The sequence below is a fragment of the Ranitomeya variabilis genome, chromosome 6 (genome assembly GCF_051348905.1).
Source record: "Ranitomeya variabilis isolate aRanVar5 chromosome 6, aRanVar5.hap1, whole genome shotgun sequence".
Classification (NCBI taxonomy): Eukaryota; Metazoa; Chordata; class Amphibia; order Anura; family Dendrobatidae; genus Ranitomeya; species Ranitomeya variabilis.
The window spans coordinates 532860535-532876675 of record NC_135237.1 but is presented as its reverse complement, the minus strand read 5'-3'; the positions used below and the strand labels follow the sequence as shown (position 1 = coordinate 532876675).

The following is a 16141-nucleotide window of genomic DNA, read 5'->3' as shown; positions in this document are numbered from 1 at the left end:
GGCCCCGGCAAGTATGTGATCAGCGGGACCGGTAACTGATAGCGGAGGCAGCACAATGGCTGTGAGCTGTAGAGGCGAGCTCCTCGGCACGATGACAATGGGGAAGAGATTTCTACATGTAATGTTCTCTTATAACATTAGCGGCTGCCGAAATCAAGCTGTTCCCGAGGAGAGAGCTGTAGAAAGCCGAGGCTCTTCAGACGGATGTACGGGGCAGAGGTTACACTGATTGGAAGGCTGCGGAGGAGCACGGGCATCCACGGAGGAAGGGGCCGCCGCCATCGGGGGATTCACGGCCACACAATAGCAAATCACACACACATTAGAGGAAATCGTACAGGTAGAAGAAAGCGTCTATTGTTCATTTTTCTCTGGAATCTCGTTGCTATAGAGATGTATCCATCGTAAGCTGTGAGCTGCGTGCAGAAGGGGAGCTCGTCCGCGTGGGCCTGATGGTCCGCAGAAGTCACCGACGAGGATGGAATGGTGAGGACCCCGGACAGGAGGAGCACCATGGCTCCCAAACGTCAGCTGGAGGGCTCTCTAACTCGTACTGGGGTCCGTCCCTGTTTTGCTGCCTCTTGCGCGATTCTCGCCATCAAGTGACCGAAAAGTCATAGTGCAAGTGTGAACACGGCCTAACGTAAGATTGGAAGCAGAATGGGTCCCTAGCGGTAATGACCGGGCAGACGGTCGGAGCAGCAGGAGAGTCAGTGCGTGATCGTCCTCGGGACTGACCTAAAGGCCACCCAATCCGCTGGGTGTACGACATCATGGTAGGACCTCAGATGTGTGCACGGGGCCCATATTGTGGGGCCCGACTTTCCAAACGCCACCGCTATCCTGGTTATTAGTTTGGAAAGGCCAGCGGCACTTCTGTGCTCATAGAATATTTATTGTTCTCGGCAGCACATCTGTTTGCGCAGGACAATGTGCTGTCGAGAACCACTATTTACATGAACTAGCATTTTGTTTTTGGGCTGTTTGCTCACTTGGTTAGATTCATAATTGGCAACAAGTGTTCCCGTTTATCGGCCAGAGTAAATGCATTTTATAGAAGCCTTCCTCATCTTCTTGTTGTCATATTTTACAGCACTGTGTACTTACAATTGCTCATTTTGCCCTTCTACCCAGATAATTCTTTCCTCTGCTGTATTTAGAAACAGGAAGTCTCTTGTCCCCGCATTTATCATTCCCTTCTTCATCTCCTGACCCCGCTGCTCCTGTTCCCTCTGCCAGGGACTTTTGCAGTGACTGATGACTTGTACAGAGAAAATTGACCTCCTGTTTCTACATAGAGCTTAGAAGGATTCAGCTCGTCAGTTGTTAATCACGTGATGTCCTACTTCTTCTCTCTTCCATTAGGTGTATGACTACCTGGTTTCTGTAACACAAACGGCAGCCGTGTGCCTGAGGGTTCACAAAACCGGGACACCGCTTTAAGACTTTTACTTGATGTTTGGCGTCTTTGTACACGACTGTCAGGGAGGTATTCACCCCAAGAAGTGCTGCACGGCATATTATGAGCCTGTATTTAGGAGTCCAGTGGGCGGTCTTACCCAACAATGAATAACGATGTCTAACTGCACAACAGGGTAAGCTGTCAATCACTGAGTGGAACCGCCCACTGGACTCCTAAACGCTAAGGGTAGAGGTATTAATACAAAACAAGTTATCCCCAATATTTTTTTTATTTTTTTTTTGCAACCACAATACTGACTAATTTTGGTGCCATTATTATGGTTATGAACAACTGGGAGGTGACATGAATCCGCATACGATTGTGTCCATGAGGCCTCAAACCCCTCAGCACCCGTGAAAGTACCGGAAACATATAGCAGAAAACTGGGATTGTATATTAGGGTCTGACATTCAATTAGACTTTGTTTTGACGGCTGTACAGTGGGACAAAGGGGCGGTTTTCTAAGATCAAGGGAGCGCAGCTGCCTCTTTGCATCACATTCCTCTGCTCCATTGAAATATGAATTAGAGCTGCAATACCAGACACAACCTGAAGTCAAGGATGGCGCTGTTTATTGAAAATTTTTCTCTCTATCTATCTATCTATCTATCTATCTATCTATATATATAGAATTTTTTTTTTTTTCAGTTCATCCTGTAATTCATCTGTTGTGCCTTACTGTTTTCTGTATCACCCATCTTTGTTCTGTATAGGTTTTTGTGTTCACGGAGTACCCAGACACATTATTTTTTTTTCTCTTTCAATTGTGTGACTTCCCGTGGAGCGCGGCATCCATATCCTTTTGTTTCTAGCAATGCTCTGCGGAGGCTCAACGACACAACTGAATTACAGGTCACAGAAAATGTAGCGCGCCGTATAGGTCTGTAGTGCAAGCTGTTGTATCTGTGTGCCGCTCCATTTACACATACGTGGTCCCCTCGAGGCGCGCACGTCTGCAGGATCCTCTGCGGCTTGGGATCACCCAAGTATTGTACTGGTACCGCAGGTGATGGCTGCTGGTCATTTACTCTGAATCCATTATCACTGTTGCCTCCTTATTTCTCTCTTATTTTGTTGTTTAATTGAAAGTATAAATTCACATTTTCTGCGTATTCCCTGCATGGGGATCCTATTCTGATGGCATTTTTTTTTTTTTTTTTAATTAGGGCATAGTAAAAATTACCTAATAAACGGAGATTACCCTTTATTTTGTTTTTTATTTTTCTTTCTGGATGAAAAATGTGTTTTCATATATTTCTCTGAACCCAGCTCAGTTCAGACCACTGTAATGTCCCAAATAACTTTGGTTCTGTTACCCTGACTTAATAGGCCAAAAACATCTGGCAGACTCGTCTTTAAGGAGGACTTGTCCTTAAGTCAAAAGTGGCTGGTTTTTGCTCTAATTTTATTTCCACTGCTCCCCTAAGTAAGTCACTTTTCGTTTCTTTTAAATCCACCATGCGGCTCCAGAGATATGGGCCTTTATTTTTTCAGGTCATTATGCACTTAATAAAAAAGGAGTGCTCTATGGGGGCGTGTCTTTAGGCTCTTCTACATTGTGAGCCACACCCCTTTTGAGCAAGACCATAAATATCAGCACTAAATGAAAAGGACCATATCTATGGAATTCTATGGCGGATTTAAAAAAAAAAAAAAAAGTGGATTACTCAGGGGGACAGCGGGAATAAAAACTGGCCACTTTCAACCTGGTGACAGGTCCCCCTTAAAGGGATATTGCTATATCAATAGGTGATGGGTTATGAATTAATGCCACTGTGGGTCAGATCCCGGAGTACTCCCCAACGATTCAGAAAATGAAGGGTTAGCAGTGATTCCTCTGCACAGAAATGTTCCTGGTGATCTCCTGCAGGATGGTGCAATTTGTCAATGGGGATGGCTGCAGTTCCCTCTGCAAAAAAAGAAAAAAGTGTAATGTTGCAGCCTCTACATTATCAGAATCCGGAGGCCCCAGTTAAGTGATGCCATATTGTTACTGAAATGGGAATATCTTTTTAACCGCACAATAAAAGAGAGCAACCTGAGTATTTCCAGGCTGGATACAGACACACGGGGTGAGCAATCAAGACCACTTCATAATTTGAGCCTAAGTGATTGGTGTTGCCAGAAACAAGTGTCTGACCCTAGGCCTTTTCTGTCTGAGCCATTGGTGTAAGAAAAAGGCTTCATGGCTAAAAAAAACCAACAAAAAACTGCTTTGGGGTCCCCCCATTTTTTGACAACCAGCCTTGCTAAAGCAAACGGCTGGAGGCTGGTATTCTCAGGCTGGTAATGGGCCATTGATATAGGCCCCCAGCCTAAAAACAGCAGCCGGCAGCTGCCCAGAAAAGGCGCATCTATTAGATGCGCCAATTCTGGCGCTTTGCCCAGTTCTTCCCACTTGCGCTGTAGCGGTGGCAAGTGGGGTTCATATTTGTGGGGTTGATGTCACCTTTGTATTGCCTGGTGACATCAAGCCCAGGAATTAGTAATGGAGAGGCGTCTGAGAACACTATCCATTACTAATCCTGTAGTCATATGGTAAATAAGCACACAGCCAGAATAAAGTATTTTATTTGGAATAAAACACACTTTTCCATTTTTATTTAAAAATAGCAAACACCGCTATACTCACCTAACGCCTAATTCCACTGAATCCTTCGTTTCCTGCAATAAAACAAAAGTAAAAAAAACAACCATATCCCTCACCTAGCCGTCGTTCTGCCCCACGCCTTAATGTATATCTGGGGGATAAATAGTTTTCAACCTGGACGGTGCCAAGATGCGACTGTCCAGGTTGAGAACCACTGAGGAATGAGCTGCTAGGAGCGCAGCATCCGTGACTGGCGGTGAAATTCTTACCATGATCTGCTGTGAGCTCAGTGAGCTGAACTGCGGTGACTTCATCACTGACTTTTTCTCACGGTGCTCAGGTCACCACAGTTCAGCCTGGTTGGAAATGCAGCCTCACTGACCGGTGGTAACCACCTGCTGTCGCTGTTATTAGTTGATTATAACTCTCCTCATTCTCCCTTGCTCGTGCTGATTGTGATGAGAGCCGTCTTAATGGCCGGGGAACAGCGCTAACTCTACTGCTGCTTCCCTGGCGCCCATGCATGTGGTACCGATGTGGCGCAATTATTACACACATGGGCACTGACATCTCCGGTAACGGAAATATCAGGACCTGTGAAACCGGCCTTACCAAGCACTATTGATTCCCACGTCTGGGGGCGCACATGCTATGATGATGGATTTCCGTTCGGCTCTGGCAGAAGATCTTTGTAAGTCACGACTCCGGTGCCGGACTTCTAGGAGAACGCTACATACATTACCGGCTTGTATGACGAGCGGCAGGAGCGCGGCGCAGCTCGTCCCTGGAAGCGATGATGGACGACTCTGCTTTCCCAGCTTCCCTCTCACAACTCAAGGCCTTGTTCTTACTGTATTTTATATTACACTGTTTCTGCAGAAGCCGGAGGACGGCCAGTACGTATGGCCGACATATAATATCACCTATTAATATGACCGAGAACGAAAGGTCTGTGAACCCTCCACTCCGTACTAATCCCAGACTAAGAGTTTATTGATGGCAGTACAATAATTGTCAGATCCCAGCTTATCTCCTAGAAGCACTGGCCACTTTGGTCTTTGGCGTCGGGGTCCAAGTTCATGGATGGCCCAACACAGATAGTGGAAGGTGGATTTCATGTCCGACCCTCCCAGTCTATGCTAATGGTGTAACATGGCGTCGTGGGCAGAGCAAGAATCAGTCAATGTCTGCAGTTGTATCTTTGACATGATTTCTGACTCTTGTTTCTTAGAGTGGCTAGAATCTGTCTCCTGAGGTGGTAACGTTTCGCCCTTTCTCTCGGCAGGTGGTTCTGAAGATCATTAAGCACTATCAAGAGGAAGGTCACGGCAGCGAGGTGGTGCAGGGAGTGCTCCTCGGCCTCGTGGTGGACGAGCGGCTGGAAATAACGAATTGCTTCCCTTTCCCACAACACACGGAGGAGGATGCAGAGTTTGATGAAGGTATGAAGAAAAAAACCTCTGCCTATTGTATGCAATCGGACGCTCCCCACCGTGCCTCTGACCAGGTCTAGTGTAGGAAGCAAGGTGCTAACGTGGCTGCCGTCATCTACAGTAATCCTGCAACTACTTTTTGTACCTTTTTAAAAAAGAAAAAAGCGAGGTCACCTGTGTCTTATTTTGCTCATAATTCAAGTTGCATTGCTGCTGTGCGTAAAGTGGTCGTCCATTACTTGTGCCTGGTAAATATTGGGGGCAGCATGCTACCTCCTGGCCCCGCACTGCTTCTCTCCAAGCCTGTGTCCTTGGTGGTCTTGTGACGTTTGTCAGGTGAGCGCCGCAGTGCTTGATGGAACTGGGACGCAAGGCTCTGGCCTCGGCGGTGCCTGGCTGCAAGCGCCTCGGCGGTGCCTGGCTGCAAGCGCCTCGGCGGTGCCTGGCTGCAAGCGCCTCGGCGGTGCCTGGCTGCAAGCGCCTCGGCGGTGCCGGGCTGCAAGTGCCTCGGCGGTGCCGGGCTGCAAGCGCCTCGGCGGTGCCGGGCTGCAAGCGCCTCGGCGGGGCCAAGTAATCAGTGGCCAGTGATGGGCTACAGCCTTCACTGCGGCCGTAGGATTCTCATATCTTGCTGCACTATGAAGCTTTTCATAAATAAATCACATTCACTTTTGCTGTCCATTGCACGTTGCCACCGCCTTCCAGTAAAGGTCTGACCTTGTGCCGCACCGCGTCTGTATGAGATGAGGGCTGATTTCACTTGGTGCTGAAAGCATTAAGGGTTAATTACGCAGCCAAGGAGACAATAATAAAAATCAGGTTTGACAAAAAATGAAATAAAAATATTCTTCTGCTTGCGATTTACCAAGTGTAAATCAATTTAGCAGGAGCCACGCTGCGCGATGTGACACAATGATAAACAGCCTTTTCTCCTCCTGTAAACTCGCTTTGTTTTTGATGAATGGATTAAAAAAAAATTTGTAAGTGCTTTACAGTATTGCCGAAAATCTGGAGGGCATCCTGCTTCTTATGGCCTGAATTTTCACTTTGCTCTGTTTTCACCTTGCGTTCAGTACAATGATGTTTTTTTTTTCTTGGAATGATAGAAAATACTGGTTCAATAGATGTATTGAAAAAAGGAAGCAAAATTGTCAAAATGTTAAGATTTCTTCAGTCTGCACTATGAGCGACACATGCAGGAATCTCGGCACTTACAGCCCCGGCTGCCATCACTGAGGTTACTAATGGTCATCTAAGGAAGGTTCTGCCGTGCTGAATGCACCTGGACAAATCATCAAGATCCGCTGCTGGCAGCTTCCTTTTGCAATTGCCGACTATAGTTGTCCCCGTTGAAATCAATGGGAGATGAGACCAGAGATACTGCGTGTTACGATAGATTTATTCAAGTCATAAAGGGTAATAGAAGACAACCCCTGGATCAGGGTCTTTACCTCTGTGGGGATAACTTCTACACCAGGGTCCCACTCTTCAAGCCTCAGCCATCAGTCCGGAGGGTCCCAGTACTTTTGAAACTGAAGGTGCCTGTATTGCACCAAGGCAGCATTTAACCGGTGAGGTTCCCCAAACTGTGAGGAGCAGAAGAACTCAGAAAGGGTACAGAGTATGCTTCAAAAAGGGACACGAGAAGAAGCTTCTGCTCAGTAGACGTCAAGTCAGTAGAGACAGCTGAAGCCCCGGCAGGAGCGGTCTGTGACCTCTGTGCCCAGGAAGAACAGCACCGTGCAGAACAGGTAGATAGCTTGCAATTAGCTGCCTGTTAGCGCTTAGATACATTTTTTTGTACAGTCCCGGATATCCGCTTTAAAGGATTGTCCGAGCAGTCCTGATATTTCCCCAGTGTAAAATAATAAGCTGTATTCGCATCCAGTACCAGAACTGTTGCAGCAGTTTTGGGACATAACGTCATGTGAGCCCCTGGAGAGTATGTCACACGATCACTGAGGCCAATCACCGCTGGCATTACTCTCCTCTCCTTCTGACAAATCAAGATATGCGGAGGAAGTGAGAACTGCCCTCTAATCACAGCCATTACATGTAAATTACATCCAAATTGGGAAGAGTGAAGCCAGAGCCAATTGTCATCAATCTCCGCAGCCAACGTCACGCGAACCTCGGGAGACCGTGCAGACACCGCTGGAATAGCGCCAGCACCGGACGAGAGTATAGGAATTATTATTCTACTGGGGGGGCACAGGGGTTCAGAAAGGTTTGTGGACTACCCCTTTACATTTGTGAAACCTGCCCTTAGCATTAAATTGTGTCTTTTCCTCTCCTCTCTGTCCACGAGGTGGGACTTCCGAGTTTATAATGACTGACAGCCAGATCCCTGCTGCCGAACTTGAAGAGTCGGCTGTCAGTCAGAATGATGCCGGAAGTCCCTCCCCGTCCCGTCAGCAGAGGCAGCTGAAACTCCGGCAGGAGCGGTCTGGCAGATCGGCGCCAGGCACAACAGGCAGGTACAAGCTGCAATTACTAGCCTGTCGGTGCTCAGATACATTTTTTATTTTTTTTGTAAAGTCCCCGATACTCCCTTTAAACATTGCTTCAATGTGTACCTCACATCCATGAATTGTAAAAAATGGCTTTACCCTCTTATCCTTATGTACTCCGCACAATTTTCACCTACCACCTCGTTATGGTTTTACTGGTATATGAATTTATAAGTAGTAGTATTATTTTTATAATTATTCCCCTATATGAATTCTTGGATGGAGTATAGTTTGTAAAATGAGGTCGTTTGTGGGGGGTTTCTGCGGCTCTTGTCCCTCCAGACCTCTGCTAATGTGACATAGCCCCCGTATACCATTACTGCAAAACCTGCCTCCCAGGATGATGCTCCTTCCTGTCTGAGCACTGCAGTGCTCCCCAGTGCTGGTTTACAACCACATATTGGGGTATTGGTGTACTCAGGAGAATTTGGAGAAAAAATTGTGGGGTCCATTTTCTCCCATTTATTCTTGGGAAAATTAAAAACTTAGGGTAAAGGGACATTTTTGTGGAAAACCTTTTTTTTTTTTTAATTTTTACGTCGCCATGGTGTAAAATTCTGTGATGCAGCTGTGCATTCAAGATGTTGACCTCCCCCCTACATGAATTCCTTGAGGGCGTAGTGTCCAATATGGGGGTCACTTGTGGGGGGATTTCTGTGGTTTTGTCTTGTTAGTGGCTCTTCATACACAACATGGCGTCCGCAATATTTTCCAGCAATATTTTTACGCTCCAGAACAGCGCTTCTTCCCTTCCGAGCGCCGCCGTGCGCCCAAACAGTAATTTCCGACCACAGATTTTGGGGTCCATTTTCTTCTGTTTACTCTTGTGTGAATGAAAAATTTAAAAGCAACATTTTATTTGAAAGAATGTAATTTTTTTTTTCTCTTACAAGATGGCGCCGCCTGCGCAAAAACAGCTATCGGATCACCTCTATATACACCGATAGCTGCTATGCCATTTGTAAAGGTTTTTTTTTTAATAGGAATATCCGGAGAACAGCAAAGAAATAATTTAGAAACACATTACATATGCCACCGCTGGCGCCTGCCTGCAGAAGGGTTCCCCCCCACATAAAATGAAATAACTGATATATATCACTTATTTTATGGTATTGATTTATTGTTTATTCTATTCAGTGGACACTATGTATTGTTTTTGGCAGTTCTCTGAATAATGAACTCTGTATTTCTTTTTTTTTTTTAAACACTGCACATTAACAATGCATATTGCTTTTCCACCAATGGATTTTTGCTTAAAATGAAGCCGGCAGAACTGTGTAAATCGATGCAATCCCAGTCCCGCCACTAGAGGGCACTGTTGCCAAACTTTTGCACAAATCTTTTTCGGCGTGTCCTAAAGCAATCTACATGGGAGTGAGGGGCAGGATTATTAGCAGCAAGTTTACTGCATCCAAATCAGATTCCCATATAACGATCCTGCAAAACTTTTTTTTTTTTTCCAAACAAGTTGCAGGAATTTTAACCCCCATCGCCCTCCGTGTGCTGACACCGCCTCGTCACTGTCCGGGTAGTGTTAGGAGGAGAGCTGCCTCTTGTGGGGTCTGACCGTATGTAGCAGAGCTCGGCGGTTATGGGCAGACTGTTTGCTCAGTGAAGCGCACACCGATCCTAAAGCCGATTCCGTAGATGACACCGCTCTGCGAATGACTGCTCTGCGCTCGGCAGCATTAATTAACCCCTCCCCACTGCAGCATCAGTGCGTTGAATATATTCCGGTATCTCGCCCTCCAATTATCGTATTGTGTTTGTATCATATCGGGATCCTTGCGGGGCTTTCTAACTCTCTCGGATCACCACTCTGGGATTTAAAGGGACGCTTGTCCTATTTATAGGAGCCAGGGTTCCCCCTCATTTCTCGTCATCCCCCACCGCACATCCCTGCGCTGTGTAGGCTGGCCGTCGTATCTGAAGCACAGAGGATTATCTGATGTGCAGACAATATGGGCTCAGCAGGGCTCTTCCACTTCACTCATTTATCATAAGCCGGTTTGTGTTGCTGCGTAAATGGCGTCTGCAGCATGTGAGCGGCGTGTGCATGTGTGTATGGGTAGTGTGTGGCCCCAGAGCGTCCAGGACAAGATGAAGGGACTCTTGTTTTATACATAGAACAATGAATGCCAATGTAGGACCGTCACCCCCACCATAGCACCTGATTGAGACCCTATTTGTTTGTGTAGAAGCCTTATCTGATCATGCTCTAATCTAGGGGGAGGTCATTGTACAGGAGGAGGAGGTGAGCTGTGACATCACCTATTGTGAATGGTGCATCCTGTTATCTACTGTATATAAGGTGCTATCAGTCATTGTACAGGAGGAGGTGAGCTGTGACATCACCTATTGTGAATGGTGGATCCTGTGTTATCTACTGTATATAGAGGTGCTATCAGTCATTGTACAGGAGGAGGAGGTGAGCTGTGACATCACCTATTGTGAATGGTGGATCCTGTGTTATCTACTGTATATAGAGGTGTTATCAGTTATTGTACAGGAGGAGGAGGTGAGCTGTGACATCACCTATTGTGAATAGTAGACATAGATGTGGTACCTTCCTGTGTGATCCTGCCTGTGATGAGGAGCAGGAGGTGTACGTCTGGGCCTACCTTCCGGTATGAGAATTGTGCATTTTTCACATAGTGGTAAGAAATATTAAACAAGAGTTTTTTCAGACTTATTCCTTTTTTCTGGGTACTCCCTGTTATCAATTTATTAATTCATTTCCAGGAGGGATAACTGAGGAACTGTACAAACTCTCCCATGTCTTACTGAAACAGACGTCGGGATAGATGACAAATAGACATGTGATCTGTATGGACGAGCGAGTGACCGGATCGCGCCATCGCCGGTATAATGGTTGGAAGCATTTCTGTCCCGATCACCAGTGAACGTCATAGCTGGAGGGGAGAAGCAGCAGGGGGTCTCAGGAGGATATTCGGCAGGGAGGTCTTTCCCCCCGGCACCACCGATTACCAGTGGAAGATGTAGCAGAGGTGGCGTCTGATAAAGAGGAATCGTCAGTAATTATCTGACCAGCGGCTGCTCTGTAACCGTTCTGGAGATGGATGTCCCAGGTCACGACCATAGTGTCTCTGCACCCTTCCCTTCGGGACTCAACAACATATCTTTCTTGCATTTAAGATTTTCCAGGAAAAACATTTTTTTTTTTTAAATCTGTTGCAGAAACTACAACTTTCAGCAAATCCGACTGGAAATATCCCGACAGTGTGTGGCCTAAAGTGAGCCCGTGGCCTACGTGCGGGGCAGATGGATCTGAATCGCGGGGAATGATTCTGTGTAACGGTTTAGAACGTATTCACTTTGCAGCTCAGGAGTCCGGTGGGCGGTAACTGCTGTCTCACGGGATGGACAGTCAATCAGAGTAGGACCGCCCACCGGACTCTTAAGCATAGACGACTGAATAAAATTCCAAGTGGGCACGTCAGTGCCTCGTTCATCAGTGGGGGTCCCGGCAGTCGGACCCTCCAATCCGCAGTGCGCTGGGAATGTTTCCCTTTAGTCTGGATGTGACCAGTGATTAGTCGGGGTGTCGGACTGGATGTCTCTGCTTGGCCTTCTGCTCTTTCACTGTTCCCCACAGTCCAGATGCCGGATTATGGGAATGTCTCTGTTCCTGCGGTTGTGTAGGCCAGGAGCGTGGAGGTGTCACTATTCCGGCTGCCCTGACCCCCTGCCGGGTCTACACACACAGAGATCTGGAATAACTGGACCCCACCAGTGTGGGTGACTGTGCCGTTTCGCGTGCACCCGGTGTTGACGCTCCGCCAGGTGTGTGGGGTTTATTCTCTGCGTCCTTCACGTCCGATCTGACATCTCGGGGTATGAGAAGTAATAGCCCGTCCTGATGGATCGCTCACGCTCGCCGTCTCTGCTGTTCCACTCTGCGCTTGGCGGCAGGGACCACACCTCGCCCCCGGGCTCTGCAGCCACCGGCCATAAAAGAAGCGCCGTGGCCCATGAAGTGCAGCTCCAAGATGCTCCTCATCCCGGCTCCAGCCTTGGAGAAGCGCTGCCGATTACTCCACATGAGTGGCACCATTTTTTTTTTTTTTTTATATCAGCCACATGTTTTAATACTAAGCAGAAGAGAAGCCCGGAGCCGCGCTCTTGTGAATGCAGCATTGTGATGGGCGCTGCAGGACTCTGCCCGGCCCCATTGTGCATTCATGATTTATTACCTGATATTGGAAACACTTGTGGCTTCTGTGCCTTAAAGGAAAGTAATCCGCAACGCAGGCTAGTGTTCTCTGTTATCAGCCTCTCCCCCACATGAAACAAACAGCAGTGGGAGATCTTTAAACTGTAAATACAAACACTATAAAATATATCTATGTATAAAAAACGATAAATAGTTGTAATAAAACACAATTCTTGGAATATGATTGATATTTTCCTCTAAAACAAGAAAACGGTTGCCGAGTATGTCCTGCTACCTCCACCCACCCCCTCAGTTATTCTGTGTCTGGGGCAGCTGGGTGTTCGCTGTCTAGGTTTCCCCACAGTGCCCCCTATGGGTTCACATATAGCGTTGCGTTTCCACCATGCTTATCTACATGTATAGGAATCCATGCGGAGCCCCCCACCCACGGGACAGAACGAGGGGCGTCTGTAAAGCAAATGGTCGCCCCGATTGTCTTATGGACTTCATGCTGCTCAGTGATCTGGGTGTACTGAAGCCACAGATGTATTCCTGCATTGCGAGACTTGTGAGCCATTCAGGATCCTAGGAAAGTTGGGGGAGGTTTTTTATTTATATAAATATAAAATTCTATATTTAAACTATAACATTTTGGTTCCAGTGTATAAACACATGGTCTCTGCCCGTTACACTTGCACGGGAGACACATAATGCAGGAGATAACTCAGGTAAGTAGTGCATGGTACACAGTGAGTGCAGCTCTGGGGTATAATACAGGATGTAACCCAGGATCAGTAATATAATGTATGCACACAGTGACTGCACCAGCAGAATAGTGAGTGCAGCTCTGGGGTATAATACAGGATGTAACTAAGGATCAGTAATGTATGTGCACAGTGACTGCACCAGCAGAATAGTGAGTGCAGCTCTGGGGTATAATACAGGATGTAACTCAGGATCAGTAATGTATGTACACAGGGACTGCACCAGCAGAATAGTGAGTGCAGCTCTGGGGTATAATACAGGATGTAACTAAGGATCAGTAATGTAATGTATGTACACAGTGACGCCACCAGCAGAATAGTGAGTGCAGCTCTGGGGTATAATACAGGATGTAACTTAGGATCAGTACAGGATCAGTAATGTATGTACACAGTGACTGCACCAGCAGAATAGTGAGTGCAGCTCTGGAGTATAATACAGGATGTAACTCAGGATCAGTAATGTAATGTATGTACACAGTGACTGCACCAGCAGAATAGTGAGTGCAGCTCTGGAGTATAATATAGGATGTAACTCAGGACCAGTAATGTAATGTATGTACACAGTGACTGCACCAGCAGAATAGCAAGTGCAGCTCTGGAGTATAATACAGGATGTAACTCAGGATCAGTAATGTAATGTATGTACATAGTGACTGCACCAGCAGAATAGTGAGTGCAGCTCTGGAGTATAATACAGGATGTAAATCAGGATCAGTAATGTATGTACACAGTGACTGCACCAGCAGAATAGTGTGTTGTGATGGCTTTTCTGCATGTGCTGATGATTGATTTGTGCTTTTTGCTCTGCTTACACTGGAGAAAATATGGAAATGAGAGGCTCAGATGGCGTGGAGCCATTGCCAGTTGAATGCTCTGAATATTTTTTTTTTTAATTTCCTCTCTGTTTTTGGCACGTGCCCAGTTATTTCTCGGTTTGTTCTATGGCATAAGGGAAAGAACAGCAGAAAGTGCCACCGAGAAGAGAGAAATGTCAGTGTAGAGCTGTAGCAGAAGTCATGGCCTCTGTTTGCCGATGTGATGGTGCAAGCCCTCTGCTGGCCCATGTGACGGTGCATGACTTCTGCTGGCCCATGTGATGGCGCACGACTTCTGCTGGCCCATGTGGTGGCGCACAGCCTCTGCTGGCCCATGTGGTGGCGCGCGGCCTCTGCTGGCCCATGTGGTGGCGCGCGGCCTCTGCTGGCCCATGTGGTGGCGCGCGGCCTCTGCTGGCCCATGTGGTGGCGCGCGGCCTCTGCTGGCCCATGTGGTGGCGCGCGGCCTCTGCTGGCCCATGTGGTGGCGCGCGGCCTCTGCTGGCCCATGTGGTGGCGCGCGGCCTCTGCTGGCCCATGTGGTGGCGCGCGGCCTCTGCTGGCCCATGTGGTGGCGCGCGGCCTCTGCTGGCCCATGTGGTGGCGCGCGGCCTCTGCTGGCCCATGTGGTGGCGCGCGGCCTCTCCTGGCCCATGTGGTGGCGCGCGGCCTCTCCTGGCCCATGTGGTGGCGCGCGGCCTCTGCTGGCCCATGTGGTGGGGCGCGGCCTCTGCTGGCCCATGTGGTGGGGCGCGGCCTCTGCTGGCCCATGTGGTGGGGCGCGGCCTCTGCTGGCCCATGTGGTGGCGCGCGGCCTCTGCTGGCCCATGTGGTGGCGCGCGGCCTCTGCTGGCCCATGTGGTGGCGCGCGGCCTCTGCTGGCCCATGTGGTGGCGCGCGGCCTCTGCTGGCCCATGTGGTGGCGCGCGGCCTCTGCTGGCCCATGTGGTGGGGCGCGGCCTCTGCTGGCCCATGTGGTGGGGCGCGGCCTCTGCTGGCCCATGTGGTGGGGCGCGGCCTCTGCTGGCCCATGTGGTGGCGCGCGGCCTCTGCTGGCCCATGTGGTGGCGCGCGGCCTCTGCTGGCCCATGTGGTGGGGCGCGGCCTCTGCTGGCCCATGTGGTGGGGCGCGGCCTCTGCTGGCCCATGTGGTGGGGCGCGGCCTCTGCTGGCCCATGTGGTGGGGCGCGGCCTCTGCTGGCCCATGTGGTGGGGCGCGGCCTCTGCTGGCCCATGTGGTGGGGCGCGGCCTCTGCTGGCCCATGTGGTGGCGCGCGGCCTCTGCTGGCCCATGTGGTGGCGCGCGGCCTCTGCTGGCCCATGTGGTGGCGCGCGGCCTCTGCTGGCCCATGTGGTGGCGCGCGGCCTCTGCTGGCCCATGTGGTGGCGCGCGGCCTCTGCTGGCCCATGTGGTGGCGCGCGGCCTCTGCTTGCCCATGTGGTGGCGCGCGGCCTCTGCTTGGCCCATGTGGTGGCGCGCGGCCTCTGCTGGCCCATGTGGTGGCGCGCGGCCTCTGCTGGCCCATGTGGTGGCGCGCGGCCTCTGCTGGCCCATGTGGTGGCGCGCGGCCTCTGCTGGCCCATGTGGTGGCGCGCGGCCTCTGCTGGCCCATGTGGTGGCGCGCGGCCTCTGCTGGCCCATGTGGTGGCGCGCGGCCTCTGCTGGCCCATGTGGTGGCGCGTGGCCTCTCCTGGCCCATGTGGTGGCGCGCGCGGCCTCTGCTGGCCCATGTGGTGGCGCACGGCCGCTGCTGCTTGTTAGGACCTGCTTTGCCCATGCTGGAAAGTGATACCCCACCATTTACTGCTCCTTCCATCTGTGTATCTGCTGCACGATCACATTTTCCAGTGCTTTTATTAGAAATCTCTGAGTAATGTGGAGGCCCGAGGCGCTCGCTGAGCAGTGGGGAGCTCACGGTGCCTCTGACGAGGTCTCCTACTATGTAAAACAATCCACTTTTAGTGGCAGCGTTTCCCGTCTACACTGCAGAGTCTTGTGTAATTGTGGAGTCTGGGCTGTCATTACATGGCACTGCCAGGGGCAGGTAACTAGATTCATAGCGGACTTTGCAAATGGAGCTTTACTAATGCAAGTGATTTTTTTATATATTTTCTGAATCTGAGAATTGTCAGAACGGGGATTCCCAAAGCAGAAAATTACTTTAAAAAAGACAAAGGTGGCTTTTGCACCTGGACAGGCCCTTGATTTAAAAAAAAAAAAAAATAAAATAAAAAAAAAAATGTAATGCTTTGTTTATCCTGCGGGAGCACTGTAGGGAAATCAAATACTTGCCATGAAGGTTATAATATCACTTGAAGTTTTTTTCCGGTCCTAGAAAAAAAATGATTAAATACTCCTCCTTCCTGGGTTTAGTTTTTAGTGTTCACCGTAG

The 16141-nt window shown here is 49.2% G+C and overlaps 1 protein-coding gene across 1 annotated transcript in view; it reads left to right on the top strand.

The window, feature by feature from the left end:
- Positions 1 to 16141, top strand: part of EIF3H (eukaryotic translation initiation factor 3 subunit H) — a 124477-nt gene that overhangs the window by 30001 nt on the left and 78335 nt on the right. Inside the window, exon 2 of the mRNA XM_077271109.1 lies at positions 5338 to 5494. Within this exon, the coding sequence (XP_077127224.1) occupies positions 5338 to 5494 (157 nt within the window). The remainder of the gene's footprint in view (positions 1 to 5337; positions 5495 to 16141) is intronic.